This window comes from Fragaria vesca, linkage group LG4, assembly GCF_000184155.1.
Source record: "Fragaria vesca subsp. vesca linkage group LG4, FraVesHawaii_1.0, whole genome shotgun sequence".
In the NCBI taxonomy this organism is placed as follows: Eukaryota; Viridiplantae; Streptophyta; class Magnoliopsida; order Rosales; family Rosaceae; genus Fragaria; species Fragaria vesca.
Genome location: NC_020494.1, coordinates 6958799 through 6979256, shown reverse-complemented (window position 1 = coordinate 6979256; position 20458 = coordinate 6958799). Strand labels below are relative to the sequence as shown.

Genomic DNA, 20458 nt, shown 5'->3' with positions numbered 1-20458 from the left:
GAGAGAGAGAGNGNGNGAGAGAGAGAGAGTTGGGCGAGATTTTGATCGATATAGAGAGTTGGAGGAGTATGAGAAATTGGTTTTTACATAAGGTATGAGAGATCATGACCATTGATTTGGAACGGACGGTCAAGATCAACTTATTAGGCAATATTAGAAGAGGTTTCTTAGGAGAGGATCCGGATCCTATCAAACCAGCGTTCGCCCTATTTGGAAGCCCATTAGATTACCAGAGCTACACCACATGGGTATCACTTTGATATTTTCGGTGCCACCATCAATGAATATCAACTCTTTTTCAATGTTCAATTAGTATCGAAGCAGCATTCATCCTATTTGGAAGCCCATTGGATTACCATCCGAGCTACACCACATAGGTATCACGCCACCATCAATGAATATCAACTCTTTTTCAATGTTCAATTAATATTTTGCTCAAAATTCCAAGCGTACGTTGGCCTATGTCTAGGTAGAACGAGTATTTTATAGTTTCAACAGTTACGATTTTACGGAAAAAAAAAGCCCTTCAATCCTTCAATCGGATACGTACTTACATGTTTTGAATTTAAAGGTAACCAAATTTTGTATTATATTCGAGTAATTAGATCTGTGTGTATGTCATACGTTTATACGTTTTACATATGCTTCGACCAAATTGGTCTTTGAATTGCTTCCTTTGTTTTTCTTAATCATCCAAAAGACCATGTACAAACCGTTTGTAACAAACGTATAACACGTAGAATTGTACGTGGTATAATTATTATGGTATAGAGGAAGGAAGATCCAAGCCTCAAGAGTTTCAAACGTCAAAACCCCAACGTCCAACTACCCACTCTTGCCAATGTAAACCTTTGCAGCTCAGCCACGAATACAGCAAATCTTAAAGCTAGTTCTTCGTAGCATTCCCCTTGAAAAAGTTCATATCTCATCCACAGGTCAAATATTAAATCACAAGCATACCTCATCGCCCTTCTATTCCCTTGTCTATCCCTCACTCATTTCCAGCTATAGTTTCTGTTCTACCTGGTCTTGCTAGTACAGCAAAGTTTGAGACTTGAAGAATATGGCTTTCTCCTTTATCTGCGTTTTTCTTGCCATGTTTCTTCCTCTTGAATCTGTCTCTGCCGAGTCATTAGACGACATCTTGGCTCCTGTTTTCTCTCCAATCATGGGTTTGTTTCCTTCTCATTCTTTCTTTTCTGCTTTCAAATTATTGGGCTTTCTATGATTTTCTGTTTTCTATCTGACGCTTTGATCATTTGGAATGGTGGGTTTTTCTGATCACAGATGATGTCTGCAAAGACATAGAATGTGGTGAAGGGACTTGCAAGCCTTCAAGCAGTAGCACCTTCTTTTTCGAATGTCAATGTGATTCTGGGTGGAAGCAGACTACTGAGAACAGTACTGATCACTTCAAGTTTCTACCTTGTGTGATTCCCAACTGTAAGGCTTCTATATCTTTCTCTTTCCGTAATTCAGAAACAAGTAGATAATGGACTATTATATCTAGTAACATCAGTGAAGTGTGTCTTCCTAACCATTTCTTTTTCTGGGAGTGTTTGTTGTTATTATTCTACAAAGCTCTACCAGATGCAACAAAAATCTTGATACTTTTTAATGTTGGTTTGTTAGTTTAGTACATTTGCTTGACGTCAGTACTCTTTGGTCATTGGTAACTGGTTTTAGGGGGGAAGGGAGTTTTGGTGTTGGTATATGGATAGCCGTTTGTTCTCTGCAATAAAGACAGAGTAAGTAACGAGGAGGGAAATGCAAACAGCAGAACAATTACATTTTTTGTGTGTATTGAAAAATAAAACTTACATTTTGTGTAAAATTGAAGTATATATCTAACGATGACAAATCTCTATTTGTTCATAAAAAAAAATGCCAATTTGATTTACTTGGTTGTGCATGACTGCATGTTAGTCACACGGTCATCTTATGTTACTTTGTAAGATGTGCATACACTTCTAAATGCAAAGCTTTGATTTTGATATCTTTACCGACAAGTCAAAAGATCTGGACTATAATTTTCCTTTAACTTTGATATTCTACCCACAAGTCAAACATTCTGATTATGTTACATGAACAATTTCCAACCAATATCATGATTTTGAGGTTGCTGATATATTGTTGTGGATTTTTATAGGTAACCTGGATTATTCCTGTGAAAAAGCACCAGCCCCAATTCCAGATAAATCGAAGAAGGCCAACACATCAATTTTTGATCGTATTGACTCTTATACTCGAGAGTGTTTTTCTCCTTTTCCTAGATAAACTTATTTATTATATATTATTGGTTGTATAGCATGCTATTGGATGGACTGTGGAGGTGGAACTTGCAACAAGACATCAAAATTGTCATACAATTGTGAATGTGGAGAAGGTTATTATAATCTGCTCAATATGACTACCCTCCCTTGCCTTAAAGAATGTAAGAGCACATAAACCCATAAAGTTTTTAAATGCTGGTAATGATGATGAATGAGTATGCAGAAATGCAGATGAGAAGATAATATCTGACTGTTTCACTCTTTATATTTAAGGTTCAATTGGAGTCGATTGTGCAAACCTTGGGATTTCGGTGTCAAATAAATGTACTAGTCCTCCAACTCCTGCATTGGCTGACAGCGGTAAGAATTGTCTTTAAGAAAGGAAACTATCTGTACTGTCAAGTGTAAGGGGGAAAACGTTTGGCACTTCTGTTTCTAATTGAATTGTATGAGCTAGGTTCTGTTTTTTTACCTATCATGGAGTATTTAAGATGGAAACTTATTGAAAGCAGTACAAATAACCACTTCTAGGAGCTGGTTCTACTCATAACTTTCGCGCATATATAGTATTTTTGCCTTGGTGGATCTCTCTCACATCTAAAAAAGGTCTGGTTGCATGCTAGCCCCAATGGCTATATTAATGGGATTGAAGTATCTGTTTCAGTTATTCATATTGACAGTGTAATGCTGAATCCAATTTTTCTGTCCCTTTTTTCTTTTTTCTTTTCTGATTATGCAGGTAGCTTGACCACACATGCAAACTCAATTACGTTGGTGGCCCTAATAATTTTGGTTCTTATGCTTTCATGGGATATGGAATTAGTCAGGTTAGTTAGCTAAGTAACCACAAGTGTTTAGTGAGGTGATCATCTCGATTTATCTTTCACTCACATTGATAGGTTGAGGAGAGTGATTCTGTTTTTAAGTTTTATACAAGTATGACCTACTGCCTACTCGAAGATATAGGTTCATTCTGGTCTTGGCTGTTGTACTTCTTTTCAAGATGTAGGTTCATTGGCACTTTGAGACATTTTGAATCAAGATGACAGTGCATTATAAAAGCTGCTTGTCTTCTCTATACAGACTATAGTTCATGAGACCAAATAATATCGGTGTACTGAATAACTTTTATAAAAAGAACAGAATAACTTGTATAAAAAGAAATATAATATTGTATAAAAAAAATTTGCAGTTTTCAATCCTATAATGACTTGCAAGAAATAATAAAAACGTAACTACAAAGAAGAAGAAAATAAGTATGATGAAGGGTTTTTTTGTTTTTTTTTTGGTTACAAGTATGATGAAGGGTATAAAATAAAATCAGAATCAGAATCTTCGATAGAATCCGCATCTCACATAAAATCAACTTGAACCCTTTTCAGAAGATAACTCAGAATCCACTTCTTCGATAAATTCAACTCGACATGTCTTTGAACCCTTTTCAAAGGATAAAATCTTCACCTCTGCATCACCAATACAGAAACAACTTGGAGAAGAAATAATCACCTTATGTAGAACTTCACCATAGCTTAACAAATACTTTGCCATGTCAATCTCATTCGGTGTTCCTTTGAATCCCTATATGAAGATAGTCTTGAGTTGTGAAGACAAACAAGTAGGCACAAACTCCGGTGGTTGGAAGGAATGTCCTATCTTTGCAAAGTCTATGACAACAGATTCTAGACTAGGCGATGTGTTAAACACCTCCCATATTTCCTGTAAGTAGGCACAAACTCTGGTGGTTGGAAGGAATCTCCTCCTGTCTCTGCAAAGTCTAAGACAAGAGATTCTAGAATAGGCGATATGTTAAGCACCTCATCTAGCCATTTCCAGCAAGGCCGTTCATAAAAAACCAGCTCTAGCTTGATCAATTTACTAAAAGCTTCGGGCAAACAAGGTTCAGGTTCAAAATCAGGAGCATAAATGGTCATATATCTGACGCTAGAAATTCTGTCGAATAACTCAGCAATAAGGTCAGCGGAAGCTTCATTGAACACTTGGAGTTGAACTCTGGCTTGAACCAAAGAGCTTGTGTTCTTCCAAAGAGCATGTACCATACCTGTTTTATTAGAACACGCGGATCCTATTTGACCCGAAATCACTATACGAAACCTATTTAAATTGAGAAACTCGATCGTTGAAGCAACGATCATTTTGGAAAAACTGTTCTGGGGCTTAGCTTCTGCGAAAAAGGTCTATGCTTTTCTTGATTTCAAGGTACTCTGTTCAAATTGATAGTTACAGTCTTTTAATGGTTCATTGTCGATCATTCTTTTAATGGAAAATAATTAGGGATCAAATTCGCATTTTATTGTTTCTAATGCACAGTCTTTCTTCTAATGCGAGAAAACCAAATCGGGTTCTACTCGGTTACTGGGCAGGAAAAGAGGAAGAGGGTCTCGGACGCTCCTCCGTCAACCTAAAGCGATCAAGAGCCGCCGATCAAATTTGGCTATCACCATTCATTATATGGTAAACACACTCATTGTTTTGTGATAGCAAGATAACTGAAGAAGATAGTAAGTCATCTACCGTCAAGAACAACCTCAATCTTGAGAAAATTCTTAAACGACAGATAAGCATCATATTGCACTCACTGATTGAATTTTCTGTTCAATTCGATATGCACAACTATTTGTTTTATCTGTGTGACTAGTTTTAGAGTTCAGGAGTTTGATATTCTGATATTTAGAGATGAGTCCAGTAAGGATATTAGAGGCTTCAATCCACAGGTTTGGTTTTGTGATGATCAATGAGGCTACAAATGTGCATACTAATAGCATATATATGGATAGGTGCATGAATATGAATGTCGATGGTTGCTTTTTGAAATCATGATTGACCTTGTGAATACATGTTCTTATTTCAAGGAATTCAGTTCATAGGATTTATGAAAATAGTTCTGGGAATTGGTTTTGTGGATTATGCTTTACTGCATGAGCATTGGCTATTGAATTTGCTGTAACATAAACATAGTAGGAACTATCAGATTCATCATCAATCTTTTGTATAAAAGTGATATTGTTATTGCTATTGAACTGAAATTTTGAAATATGATCTTTGGTTCAGAACATGTCGGAGTTTGAGCATAGTAGTGCTCAATTGCATAACCTTGATTGAGGGAGTGGAAGGGCTTATCATATGGGATCCTATCATATGAGTGATCAGTAGTGGCTCTACGTTGTGCAATTCAAAATTTTTGGTTTTCTATATGGAATGATAGGCATTGCTTGTCTTGTTAATGTGGCTTATAGTCATTGTTCTTACATATACTTGCTGTCCAATAAATAGCTATTGATCAATGACTTGTTTTATATCTGTGACATGCTCTCTATTGCTGTTTTGGTATAACTGTAAACTATATATGACTGTTAAGATGAACTCATTGACATCTTGATAAATGACGTAATAATGCCTTAACAAGAAAGCTTGGTAAGTAGATTATAGACCAAATTTATCTTCTTTTCATGAAAGTGTGGCTGTTTTTTGAGACTGCATCAAATTCTTTGAAATTGTCTATTGTAATTGAAAGATCATCGACTCATGTTATTACCTACTGGAAATTTGCATTCTGGATGTATCTACTAAGGATCATCTTCAAACATTTGTGTGTGTATATTGTATATATGAGTAAATGTCTATTTTGGGTCGTTCTTCTGTTAGACGTTTACATGATATAATTTGCAAGACACAATTCTATTAAGAGATGGATAAGGAAACTAAAATCTCTCTGTTGTATTCCCTTTATAATGTCTTGGCAATTGTTATTGATGGTTTTCCTTGTTAGTATTTTGTTTATATTACTTTCAAGAGTCTACCATTGTCATTCAGAATAGATTGACCACGTTGCAGATTACAAAGACTTGTCATGACTCATGAGATTTCCCAACTGGTTTTCAGTCTGCTAGTTATTTCTCCAGGCTTTTACTTTAACTGTTCCATATACATAAATATACATGTTTAATGTGTGTTAGTTTTATATTACCTTCAGAGTTATTATTTGACTAGTGAGTGGTCTAGAACTCTAGATAACTTCAATTGATGGAGAAAGGACAAGTGTTTTCAGATTTTCTGATAGAAGGCAGATTATTGCTTAGTTGTTTGTTTTTTTTCAGTTGTGATTGCCCAATTTTGTGCATACTGAATTGTTGACCATATATGTGGCCATAGTAGGCAGGAGACTAAGTTGTGAAAAATTCAGATGCTTTGGCATCAAGCAACACCACCTCATTTTGATAGAAACAAGATTTCTACAGTGGAACATTTCGCTTAACTGTTCCTTTCCCACATTACTGATAATCTTATATATACACTTGCCAGTACTACACGTTAGATAATCATTTATATGTCTTTAAGATTGTCTTGATATGCTTGATAATTGAAAATATAAATAGTTATGTATATATTGTATTCATTCATAATAATCATGTTCTTCAGTACTGTTCCAGGAAAGGTAAATAGTTTTGGCTTGCATCAAGCTGGTGTATAGCTACTGTACTTTACATGATTTCTGGCTAGCATCAAAATCTTGTTTTGCATCTCCATTGATATTGAGTGTGTATCAGGTTTTGATTGGTTATCTAAGGATCGATGTTCTATCTTTGGTATTGCTACAAGATTGTCAGATTGATATACAAAATAATAATCATATTGTAAACCAACTGGAATATACTTGCTTGATTCTTAGCAGATATTAACATGCATGCTCATGATGATCGGACAATAAAGCTAAATTTCTAGCTAGTAGCCAACTATTTATTGAAGCAAATACATGTTTTTTGATATAGCCTATTATTGTTCCTACTTGGTCATTATTCTGATTTTCATTTTGGATATTGGAACAAGTATCAAGCTCATCTAAATATGTACAAAGGTTATTGTTTTGGACTTCAGGCATCTAATGACAGTACTATATTTAGATGCCAATATGCTTACCTAATCCAGCTTTATGAGTATGTGATTGTAAGGATAATGAAGTGAAGAATTAAGGATGCTTGTGTGAAATCCTATGAAGTTTTTATACAGAACACAGAAAAGAGACATGCATAGAGCTTTCTTTGGAATCAGACTACAGAAATTGCTTGGATACTATATGGGATTGTATTTATGCATCTACTGCTGACATGATTTAACAGAAGTAAGGTATTGTTTTCAAGAACTCTTGAAGATGTTTAAAATTGGTTATCAAGTGATGCTTAAAGTGTCTCTGGGATGTACATGAACTTAATTAAAGCATGCTGCCCTGGTATTTTAGATAAGGATATTCTGTAATGATCATATGTCAATGATTATAGTGATATGTTACCTCAATGCTTTTATATGATCTGGAATATCTTACATATGTTGATAATCATTGTGTACTTGTTGTTACAATTTGCTTATGTAAAATTTAGTTAACAAGATAAAAGATATCTCCCAAAAATGAATCTTGTTAAATTTTCATTAAATTTTACTTTAAGCATAGTTGGTGTGTTCTTCAAGCCTTGTGCTCGATGAACTACGGGAACCAACTTTGGTCTTGGATCCTTGGGGTGTCTTAGTGGTACATGTTGCACACAGCAAACCGCCACTAGGATTTCTCATTGATTATAAAGGTTATAAGATCAAGAAACTTGTGTTGTGCATATTAATTTCATGACTGTATCTCTCACAGGAGGTTTAAACTTTACATGCATTTAATTTGCACATACAGGCTATACAACACATCACAAAATTGATAAAATGCATTTGATTTGCCTAGATCTTTTCTTATTACCATACATGTGTTGACTGCTCTTAGCACTCGTCCATTTTGTTTTACAAGTCTGGTTTGATTTATTCGATATATGTGTTGCATTGATACCAGCGCTAGGAGCATCCTGGAATGCAACTGTCCATGTTTTGAGATTTTATTGAACTTTGTAACGATTCAATTGCAAGAACCCTGGATACTCTCCTGGGGGGTACTTAAGCTTTAGGATAGATGCCCAGATGAAACTTATCAATATAGATTTAGGAGATGGTTATTGTTGATGATTCTGAATTGAGTGAAATGTGTTTGTAGTCTATGTATGCTACTGAACTCTTATGGAATTGTTTCTGGTTTGCCTATACCTACTGTATGATGTTGATAACATGTAATTGCTTATGTGATTCTTGGACATTAAATGACTGAAATAAATTCTCCCTGGTCGAAAAATTTATGTCTAAAGATAACATAAGTAAAAGATTGAGTTTTCTTATGAGATGAAAATCTCATGGATATGAAAACGAAGGTAATCAATCACTGTTTTAGAATCAAAATGAGTGTTTTAAATTTCATAATGCACACAGCATAGTTGTTTATGATACTCTATTTGGTTATAAAGACACTAAAACAGGAAACTTGCATAAAGTTGTTTAGAATACTTTCGTATCATCCACAGATGGCTTTAAACAAAGTAATTCTAAGTAATTTTTATGGTTTTGTATGTCATGTGTGAAGTGCATAAGGATGTATAGTTGGACATTTTCTTTTGCCATACAGGTATTGACTTGTCTGATTATAAAACGTACTTTCACACATGATAGGACATTAAATGAAAATAAGGAATGACCAAGTGCTTTGCCACACAGGTAGCCAAGGTTATTGAAAAGAAAGTATGCATAAGGAAAATATCATCTAAATTGATATACATTCTGCATTGTTTTGGATTGAATGTATATGAACTATTATGAATTGATATGGATTATAGTCTTGTTTGTGATCCTGGTTTTGTTTCACAATGGTTAAACTTTAGACAAATATTTTCTATATATATTATATATAGGGGGAGAATATTTTATATATATAATATATAGGGGGAGAATATTTCACAATTCAAATTCATGTCATTTACTATAAGAGCATTTGTCTTTTGGAATTGAGCATATCATGAATCACTTGATTATTTACACTTCGTGGTTCTCACTATAGTCCATTATGGATTTTCAGATAGCTAGAGAATAGTGGGAGCATTGTTTACACTGCTTATTGTTTATTAGTTTTCTAGACTAAATATCTTGAGCTTAAAAGCTTGGCATTCTGCCACTTTTGTTAAAATGAATAAGTTCAGACTTTTGATTACAGTAAGGTTACTGAATTTTATGAGCATTAAGCATGCTATAAGAATTGTGATAAGTGATTTTGCTTATAAAGAAATTATGTATATGTGATATATACATATATATATATATATATATATATATCTGCTGCATCATTATGCATGTTAAAGGAACACAGGAAAATTTTCTTTGAAAGTTTGTGTTGAGGTTCTTGCATACAGAACCAAGGAATGGACTGCTTTGCTTAAGTGTTTGATTATCACCATTTTCATCAGGAAACACTTTGGCAATTCTATCATCTCTGATTGGTCATGTATTACATTTAGAGTTGTGTTGGTGGTCTTTAAGTTACTGTGTTCAATGAATGCAATTTTTCTGGAGATCCGGCATTTCTCTTTTGTGATGACAGACTGATGATGTTTGTATCAAACATGTGAAATTTTAATCTCAAGTGCACAAAGGAACAGTGTTATATCTGAACTCAATATGGATTCTTGTTACAGACTCTAATGCTAGTCCAAGTGGGAGAATGTTGGAATGGACTTAGCATGTTGAGTCCTAAGGCATGACAACTTCCATAATATATGCAGAATAAACATTGTGGGATTAAAAGCACATTATCATGATATATTATCTAAATGAAATTGGTTAGATAAGTAATGAGATACAATTAAATTATCTTATCAAACAAGATGATAGAGATGGACTAATATTATTGTTTTCTAGTGGAACTCAAACTCTTTGATGGACAGAGTTTGAGCTATCCAAAGTGCAGTATATAAGGAGGTCCCTATGCACACTCTAAACTACGCCAATACGAGTCTCTCTCCATCTGAGCTTGGTAACTGAGTGCTGCATAGAAAATCCCTTATCCTCGGAGCTCTCGGTCTACCTACGGTGTATATGATCTTGTATAAGTTGTATCTATATATGTGTTTATGCTCAAGTGTTTTGCTCTTCTGGTTGTAGACAACAAGCGGAAGCTTCATTGAACACTTGGAGTTGAACTCTGGCTTGAACCAAAGAGCTTGTGTTCTTCCAATTATACTTTGACATAACCTCTCCCTTAACACAAAGATTTTCAAGTTTAGGTGCATCGATAAAGAAATTGCAGGGGTCTATCCTATAATCTTCTTCATAATCTTCCTCAAATTCATCTTCTTCATAATGTTCTCTTTTATTCATCTTCTTCATGATTGTGGTTAGTGTCCTCAATTCAGGTGCAGAGATGTCGAAATTCAAAACACGTTTCTTATGATGTGCTTCTATAGTCAACTCTTCGAGTATAGGGCAGCTGCGGAAAAGATTTGCCCCAGAGGCACAGTCGAAATCATAACCAGAAATATAATGAAGGAACTTGAGATTTGGGAAACAACTACCTGTCTTAGGAAGAGAATAAAATGTAAGATAATCTGACTTCACCTTCAAAGACACCAGTGATTTGCAGGTATAAACACATGAAGGCAATTCGAAAGGATACACATAGCTAGAAACATCAAGATCAACAACATTAGCGTTGACGGCGACCTGTATCCATCGATCAATAATAGAGAAATCTTCACAATCCTCCCAGGCAACTCGAAATCTTGTGATGTCTAATGAAGAGTCGCGAAAGGCCAACACCTGATCAACGAACCTGACGAAAATGTGATAGTTACTCTCATATGATGAACTGAAATCTTTTATGTCGAAATCAAGGTTGGTAATACAACAAGTCCACAACTTGTTCCATCTCTTAGACAAAACGGTGCTCCGGACAGAACATAACGGGATAAGGAAAGAGAGTATATGACAGAGAATCTCATCCGGTAGTGCAATAATCCTGTCAACTTCCACAGCTTGGAGTATTGATATTGAATCTTCATGTGCAAGTTTGAGATCTCCACTGTTTTTCATTCCGCTAGGGTATGAGCGTATCACTACGCCAATTTTGAAATCAGACGACAGGGATCATATGACAGAAGTCATTTTTATTGTCATCTGATGAATATTTATGACAGACATTTGAATATCTTTCGTCTGAATATTGCAACGAGCAGTCAGTTAAACTTAGCGTGTTCATTATACAAATCATCTGTCGTCTTAAAAACAAGCCAAAATGAGTAATAAGATTGTTCGTTTTAAGACGACACTCTTCTGTCGTCTCTTCAATTGACGTAAATTTCTATTTTTTTTGACACAACGTATGGCGTTTTTTGGACACTTGATAGACTTTCTCCTCCCCGAAAAATTGTTTAAGTTCTCAATTCCCTCATTCTCAACACAAACTACTCATTCTCAACACAAACTGAAACCTCTCTTCCTCACAAACCAAATTCTATATGGTGATCTTTTAGGGTTTTGGTGTATTTGTGATATGTGTTGGCAGACTCGGACCTGAAATTTTTAGATCTGAGATGAACTCTCAAAGTTGGGTCCTTCAAAGTTATGAATAAAATTTAAAATTTTCTATGAAGTAAAACTATAAACTCAAAATCTAACAATGAACAACATTTAATATCCAAATTTATTTAAGCCATATACCCTTATATTAAATATCTTACATATGACTCTTCTTTTTTCGGTTATTTAGTCTTTCTATTGTACAATTTTCAAGTATTAATTCATAGTTTTATTATATTATGTGTATATAATTATGTCAATTCTATATTAAATATCATTGGCTTTTTTTTTTATTTTTTTTATTTTTTTCCAGTGAATACAATGAGGGCCTACGTACAATGAGTACTTTTCTTTTTTTAAAGTATAATGAGTACAGGCTTGTCCTTAATTGTCTTTAATCACCTTTAGTTTTTCAATTAAGAAACCTTAATTAATATGTCACGAACAATTACACCCAATAGAAAGTTATGAAAAATAAAATTTGGGCCCTTAGACTTCAAGGCCCTGAGTCGACAGACTCTTCAAACTACACTCAGGTCCGGGCTCGAATAAATCTTTGTAATTGCACTCATAGCACCTAGTACTTATAGAATGCTAGAGTTTAAGACCTTCCCATTTGAATTAGGTTTCCTAGGTCCTGCATGCTATCCGAGACTCGTAAGGATATTGTGTTCTTTGTTAGAAATTGTTGTTGGTTTGATACCACTTTTAGAGTTTGTGGTTTATGCGGAAGCTTTTAGTGTGTAGTGGGATATGACAATGTGTTTAGGACTTTGGTATGTAGGAGCTAGAAGTTGGGAGAAGGTTTGTTATTAGAACAAGGATGTTTAGGAGATTAAGAGGAGAATGTGAAGACGGAGGAGGACTACTTTGAATAGCTTGCTTCTATTCATTCACTCATGAATTGAGTATAATTACATTACATGCATACATATTTATAGGGCTTTGTTAACCAACCTTGACTAGCCACCGACATACTCACTTAATCTAAGTCCACCGACCTTATGAACTACTTTAAACCAAGCTAGATTACATTTAATTGTTCTAGACTTTTCTAACTAGCAGCTGGACACTTCTCTTAATTTATCTAGTTTTCTCTTGTTAATCTAGATTTTTCTAGATTATGGTTTATCAATGCGCATTACCTTCTACCACTCCTCCTTAATTTGCATTGATGATGCAATCTCGTAGTAGTCGGCGTCTTGGTTTTGAAAGTGTCTTGGTGATGGTCTCACTCTTGTATTTGGCTTCATTAGCTTTTGGTCAGCATCATTCTTCTGTTGCCTTTCTTCTTCATTGCATCTTTGCAAATTTTTGATTTTGAGTATACTTCTTCATTTGGTCAGCTTTGTGGGTCTTCGACTGCTTTTTTTCTCGAACAATATTTTTCTTTTTGACTTCTGCTTTCATGGCCATATCTTGCCATTGAAGTGGAAAACCTGTATTTTTCATTCTTATTTTGAATATTAGTATTCTTTTCTTGTCAAATATTTTACAGAAGTCTCCTTCACATAATATAGCATATCCATTCTCCATCATTTGTCCAACACTTAGCAGATTATGCTTCAAGCTTGGAACTAATAGAACATCATTAATATATTTAGTTCCATTTTTAGTCGGGATAGAGATCATACCTTTTCCTTTTCTCTTCATGGTATCTCCATTTCCTAGTGTCACTTGGGACTTTTTTGTAGTCTTTAGCTTGGAGAAAATGTTCTTGTCTCCTGACATGTGGTTGTTGCAGCTGCTATCGATGTACCACTTTTTGTTTTTCTCTTCATTCGTTGAGTGACTAGTATAGAAGAGGTGATCTTCTTACTCATTTTCTCTTGAAAAATTTGCTCGGTGGCTTTTCTTGAAGAAACAATTTTCTTTTTTATGACTGAACTTGTTGCAGTTTAGGCATTTTGGTTTTTCTTGAAACCAACAATCTTCTTCTTTATGATTATTCTTTTTACAAATTCTACATGGAGGATAATTTCTTTTCTCCTTGAATTTTTTTTTATTTGCCCAATATTTGGGTTTATCTCCTCCTCTAAAAAATTCTTCAAATTTTCTTTCTTTTTCATTTTTCTGAGATCGAACATTGACTTTAGAATGGAATGCTTTTTCTATAGGACTTTCATTCCGACTACTTACTCTTTTTTCAAAAGCTTCTAGTGAGCCTATTAATTTTGTCGGACTCCAGCTCATAGGAGAGCTAAAGCCCCCATAAACAGTCCCTCTGCATATCGAACAACTGAACCATTGCAATGCTTCCCGTTCCCGGATTAGTAGTGTAGTGGTGTAAAGTAAAGCTCACAATGGCTCACCCGCACTTGCATTTGCCTGCTTGCTTGAGATTCTTTCTCACCAAGATCAAAAGATATGTCAGAATTAGTAGTCATTAAACCATGTCCAGGTCTTTGCCTAAGGATCATCACTTTGCAAAACAGTATAACCATGAAAAAATGATTCCTATAATGTCAAATGCTCGAGCCTACGCCAGAAGCCATACTAGATCATTTCCAACTATCTGCTGCGCTAGGTTTTCACATACATCGTTTGCCACTTTGGTCTTTCTTTACTTCGAAGAAGGTGCCATAAAATATGCCACCGTGAAGCAGCGAGTTGACATTGGAGAGGCAGCTTTGGAGGGTTTGGGATTCTCACATATGCACCGGCAAACTGGTTTTTATAGTAATTTGTTATGTGATTGGCACAGCCTTACGAGCCCGTCCTAGTGGATCTTCAATGAGGGTGGTATATCAATGTTATATTGGGATGGTATGTTTGCCTAAACCTCAATTTATTGTTGATGAGATGTATAATGACTATAGTCATACAATGCAAGTGATCAGATCATCTAGTCCTTATTTGCATGAAGTAGAAATAAAGTTCTACTAGGTTTACTACTGGGTAGTAAACTTCTATTGGGTTTACTACTGGGCAATAAATTTCTATTGGGTTTACTAACGGGCAATAAAGTTGTTTATTAGGGTAAGAATGAGTATCTGTTGTGTATAACTAGCATAAAAATGAAAGGAAGATATTAGGGTTACGTTGAACAAAATATTAGGGAGATATTAGGGAGATATTAGGATCATTGAAAGGATTAAACCACATGGAAAAGATTAAACCACATTTTTTTTTTTGAAGTAAGGGCCGGTACTCAAGCTTTGATTTATGAAACTGCTGGGGGACATGAGCTTAATTGTAACTGTTATTGGACAGTCTAAGTTTGCTGTTTCTGTTCTAACATGCTTTTATTTAACACAAACAGGTAATTCTGATGAAGAATACATAGATGATTTATCAAAAGTATGATGGGCCTGAACTTTGTGAAGTTTGTATGAAGGTTGTAGACCACGTTCCATGCTCGTGTCCCTTCTTGGTCATGATTCCAAACCCCGAGAACACATCTGTTGGAGAGGGCTATAAAATACTTTGCCATTGCTGCCGTCGGTCGGATCATGGCCACCCTGATGGAAGCTGGACAGGATTTGCATTCAATGAATCATGGAGTACAAGGAATGCGCATTTTGTACAGATAAGTGACGCAGCAGTTAACTACTTGCGTCGCGTCGGTCCCCAGAGTGGAATTTAGGAGAACTGTTATCTTGATAAGAACCCCTAGAAGTGTATGTGTAGTGACGTTAAAGAAGCTTTAGCTTATCACTGTCGTACTACTGCTACTTTGCTTCTCTTTTAGACTTCTGAAGATAACTTATTGATATCTTTGTTTATGTCTCTCTTTCACTGATTTCTGCTGTGTCGTACTCTTGATGGTTTTATTTTATTGAGCTAGTTAAGCTATCTGTTACTGTTTATGATAACCAATGTTTTGTTGTTTGCTTTTAAGTTTTGTTGTTTGCTTTTATCTACCTTTAGTTGTAGTTCCATTTCTAGGCCATTGAATGAACAATGCAATAGGAATAGCCGATATGAGGCAATGAATAATGCCTAAATCTGAAGGCTACAATATCAGTGTGTGAGAGGATATGTATGGTTTTGGTGGAGAGCTGATATGAGGCAATAGATGATGTACATGACTGGGATTTATAAGGCGACAATGATTTTTAGGTACTTCTCTTGGTGGTTCTTTTCTTGCTGCAAGTCTCTACAGTACTTATCTTGGTGATTTGAAGATTATCTTCTGTAAAAATCTCTGAACTAGAACAAACTACAAACAGAATTTGTCTAGAGTTGCAAACTAAAAGCTTTGCCAAGAAGCGAATGAATTGACAGGGTCGAATCATTTCGACGTCTTTATAATATCATAGAATAGAGTAAAAGAGTAATGCAAGCATCGACAACAAAATTTGTTTTTCTAAATGATAATCCCTGAAGTGAGCCTTTGTTGATCTTCACATTCAAACCCAACAAAATTTATGCAGTAGTTTTTGTTACATTGTACAGATGGTTAGTGGATTGCTACCAATAGTCACCACAAGAACAAGATTCATCTATGATGTGGTGAAAGCGATTCCGGTCCCTTACTATCATTACTCTGCTGTAAATCTTTGATAACAGCTTTGTAGCTGTGTGACAGTCATCACACACTCGGACATTTTTTACAATCCGAATTGGGATACCTCAGCTGTACTGATTAGGCCAAATGCCATGGCCAGTTTTTCACTATGGTAGTTCAGCGCTGTTTCTTTCTCTTCCTCATCTATGTTCTGCAAGACCACAGATGTATTAGGAGTGTATCCAGCCTCTTTCAGCTTCTTGTTCTCTCAGCCAGCATTTCATAAATTTTTCTTGTTTGCGGGTGTGTTTTATCACCCATCATGAAGTCATGAACTGCGCCGTTTACTTCTATTGAGCTGAGACCTGGTTCTTTCTTGGTTCCTTGGTCTTTCATGGCTTTTCTGACACCAGCAACATCAACCCATTTGTTTGATGCTGCATAGATGTTTGACATCAGAACATTGTAACCGCAATTTTGAGGTTCCAACTTAAGCAGCTGTCTTGCTGCCACTTCAGCCAAGTTGGGACTCTTATGAGTTTTGCAGGCAGCAAGTAGGGAACCCCAAACAATTGTGTTAGGCTCCAGGGGCATGCTTTTGATCAATTTGAGAGCCTCATCGAGCTTCCCAGCTCGGCCCAGCAAATCCACCATGCATCCATAGTGCTCAACCTTTGGAGCCAAGCTGAAGTCATGTACCATTTTCTCGAAAATCTTCTTCCCATCTGCTACCAACCCAGCATGGCTACAAGCACGAAGTAGCCCTATAAATGTGATGTCATTAGGCTTAACACCTTGTCTCTGCAATTCTTCAAAGAGCTCTAAAGCTTGTTTACCACAACCATGCATATCATGACATTCCACATCTGACTATCTCGATTTATAGCTTCGCTGAACAGCCTGAGAGCGACATCTATCTCCCCACATTTTGCATACATGTCCACTAGAGCTGTTCTTAGTATCACATCAACTTCTATACGCTGCTGGTTTACGTAAGAATGAACCCATTTGCCCAGATCAAGAGCACCTACTTCTCCACATAGTGAAATGGGGCTAACCATTGTAACTTGATTTGGCCTTACTCCACTATCCTCCATCCGAGCAAAGAGCTCTGAAGCCTGATTAGTCCGATTAGCACGTGAATAAGCCGATATCATAGCACTCCAAATCATCACATCTTTCTCCTCGATGCTGTCAAACACAGCCCTCGCATATTCGGCTTCACCACACTTCCCATACATGTCAACCAAAGCAGTGGCCAAAGCCAAAGACACGACAAACCCATTTCTCAAAACATAGGCATGCAGCCACTTCCCCAACTCCAAAGCTCCAACGTTCCCCGACTCAATAATCAAACTCAACACTGTAATCTCATTAGGAAACTTTCTCTCCTCCAGCATTCTCTTGAAAAGTTTCACCCCCTCTTCTACCTCATTGTAACGAATGCATCCTGCAATCACCGCGGTCCATGAAACAACACTTTTCTCAGCCAACCCATCAAACAGCCTTCTTGCATAACCCAAATTCCCACACTTGACATACATATCAACTAAAGCAGTAGTTACAGGAACCACCAGCTTCTCATTAGCACTATTCCTCACACCATAACAATGCATTGCTTTCGCCATTTTCACATCAGCAATGTCAGCAAATAAACCAACCATGCTTATCATAGCAACCTTACTAGGCTTCACTTGCAAGCAATGCATCTCCCTTATAACTTCCAATGCCTCACCAAACCCTCTGTTCCTCACATAGCCATTAATCATAGTACTCCAAGAAACCACATCTCTCTCACACATTACATCAAATACTAACCGTGCCAACTCCAATCTCCCACATTCACTATACATTTTGATCAACGCGTTACACACGAAAGCATCACAATCCAAACCGCCCTTTAGCGCGAGACCATGGATCTCTCTTCCTAACACTTCATCAGTGGATTGGCCACAGGGTTTAAGGACTGACGGGATGGTGAAGTGGTCTACTTGGGTGCCCATTCTTCTCATTTGGGTGTATAATTTGAGTGCAAAGTTAGGGTGGTTGTTCTTGATGTAAGATGTTATAAGGAAGTTGTACTGAGCTGAAGGACTTATGTGGGTTTGGAGTGGATTGAGTGGGATTTGAAGGGTGTGGTCAAATTGGGTTTTGATCATGTGGGCATGGAGTTGCTGGGTTTGTTCAAGGCTGGGAGTGAAAGAACAAGTAGTGCTTGGTTGGTGTTTAGTTGGGTTTTGGGTTTGGTTGGATTTGAATTTGGATGGAAGAATTGGTTGTTGGAGCTTTTGAACTGCGAGAGGAAGGAGGGAAGATGATAGGAGACGAGGTCAGGTTGTGACCATACTTTGGTCCATTCAAGTATGAGCTCTGGTATCACAGTTAGATATACCCATGTGGCATATAGTAAAAACCAAAAGATATTGGGTGTTTGAAAGAATAAATCAAGAAAACAAGGGTGGTTTTGCAAATAAGTATGCAAAACCCTAAACCCCAATTCTCTGCTCTCCTATATAAACATAACCACAGCCTCTAGTCACACATCTCAGTTCAGTTTGCAACACCAAGCCGAATCTCATATTGTCAGGTATGCTGTTTCTAATACCCAACTCGTTTCTGTGTTCAGTTTAGTGGTTTGTAGGCTGTAGTGTATCTCTGTGTGTGTTTGTGGAAGTGTTATGTGGTGTCAGAAAGCACATATCGAAGGCTTGTGGGTGGTTTTATTGAAAACCCATGCGCTCAATTCTTGTGCAATATAGAAATTGTATTATCATTCTTGATTTTGAATATCCTCTTGGTAAATTTTGTGTAAATTTTTAGTCTTGAGGATGCTTTGCTAGAATGATGAACATGACCTAATTGATTTGCTATAGTTTGAATCTTTGTTAAGATTGATGAACGTGGGGGTTCTAAAGTTTGAATCTTGATAAAGATTGATGAACTTGAGTTTGCTAAAGTTTGAATATTTTCTTTGTTGGGTTTGTCTCTGTTTAATTTCTTGTTATTTTTTCATGTGTTTTGTCGTGTGTTGTGGTGAGCTTATCAGTACAAGGGAAGTCTGTTACTAGTATCATCTGTTTCTGAAGTGTTGTTTAGTGTTGATTAACATGATCCGATATCTTGGTTTTCAATGTGTGGTAGTGATAGTTTAGTACTATTTGGTTGTTCTGAGTAGAATGGGATTGCTAACGTTCTTTGTATTTAAACAGGTTCTTAGATCTGAAAACAATGTCGAATCCAAGGGTTTTCTTTGATATACTGATTGGTAGGATGAAGGCGGGTCGTATTGTAATGCAGTTGTTTGCTGATGCTACACCAAAGACTGCTGAGAACTTCCGTGCCCTTTGCACCGGTGAGAAGGGGATTGGAAGTTCTGGTAAGCGATTGCACTACAAGGGCTCTGCATTTCACCGCATCATCCCAAATTTCATGTGTCAGGGTGGAGATTTCACAAGGGGTAATGGGACTGGAGGAGAGTCCATCTATGGCGCAAAGTTTGAGGATGAGAACTTCAAGCTGAAGCATACAGGTCCTGGGATTCTGTCCATGGCAAATGCTGGACCAAACACCAATGGTTCGCAGTTCTTCATTTGCACAGATAAGACCTCATGGCTCGATGGAAAGCATGTTGTGTTTGGGAAAGTGGTTGATGGTTATGGCGTTGTTCAGAAGATGGAGAAGGTTGGTTCGGATTCAGGGTCGACTACAGAACCTGTGGTTATTGAAAATTGTGGTGAGTTGTATGTAGAGTGGTATTGAGTAGCAGTATATCAGTGTCTAAAATTAGAATGCTAGTATATCAGTGTCTAAAATTAGAATGCTCTTGTAAAGCAAGTAGAAGACCTGTTGATTTAACTTGAATAAATACATGTAGTCGGGATCATCTTGTGTGGCCTGCTAATGGATGTTGAATTGTTTCGAGTTTTCTGTGTTGACTCCACAGCGAAGCAGTCTGCCATTTGAAATCTCAAATCTTTTTGAACTTGTCTAGCTTTGGATGCAATGGATTTTGAGTTTTCGATGGCAGTTACTATTGGATCATATTTGTGAGGCTAGTGAGTATTTTTTCTATTACTAGTTTATTAATATTTCACCATAGGTTCTTAATTGATTTACTATTTCCTTTAGTTGGGAATAGTAATCTTTTATGATCTTAGAATCTTTCATTTTTATATTTTCTAATTCTCTCCATATAGTTTGTAGTTTGACAGAACATACTTTGTTGTTCCCTCAAACTCCTCCTTTAATAGATCCCAAGCTTCCTTTGATGTAGTAGCTCCAATGATTCTTG

The 20458-nt window shown here is 36.4% G+C and overlaps 4 protein-coding genes across 4 annotated transcripts; 2 read left to right on the top strand and 2 right to left on the bottom strand.

Annotated features, from left to right (window-relative positions):
* Positions 1-895: 895 nt before the first annotated feature.
* On the top strand, positions 896-5393 carry LOC101297532. The gene is made up of 9 exons (XM_004297966.1): positions 896-1172; positions 1288-1443; positions 2150-2230; positions 2309-2434; positions 2547-2633; positions 3013-3100; positions 4602-4745; positions 4930-5005; positions 5343-5393. The coding sequence occupies exons 1-9, from the start codon at positions 1064-1066 to the stop codon at positions 5391-5393; spliced, it is 918 nt and encodes a 305-aa protein (XP_004298014.1). The 5' UTR covers positions 896-1063.
* A 4884-nt stretch (positions 5394-10277) lies between these two features.
* Positions 10278-11231, bottom strand: LOC101297239 (putative F-box/LRR-repeat protein At5g41840-like). Its single transcript, XM_004297965.1, has one exon. It carries the CDS (start codon positions 11229-11231, stop codon positions 10278-10280), a length of 954 nt encoding a protein of 317 aa, XP_004298013.1.
* A 5757-nt stretch (positions 11232-16988) lies between these two features.
* LOC101296951 (pentatricopeptide repeat-containing protein At1g11290-like) lies at positions 16989-18170 on the bottom strand. The gene has a single exon (XM_004297964.1). The coding sequence runs from the start codon at positions 18168-18170 to the stop codon at positions 16989-16991; it is 1182 nt and encodes a 393-aa protein (XP_004298012.1).
* Positions 18171-18715: 545 nt separating this feature from the next.
* Positions 18716-20093, top strand: LOC101297426 (peptidyl-prolyl cis-trans isomerase CYP19-3-like). The gene is made up of 2 exons (XM_004296608.1): positions 18716-18754; positions 19377-20093. The coding sequence occupies exon 2, from the start codon at positions 19396-19398 to the stop codon at positions 19924-19926; it is 531 nt and encodes a 176-aa protein (XP_004296656.1). The 5' UTR covers positions 18716-18754; positions 19377-19395; the 3' UTR covers positions 19927-20093.
* Positions 20094-20458: the final 365 nt, after the last annotated feature.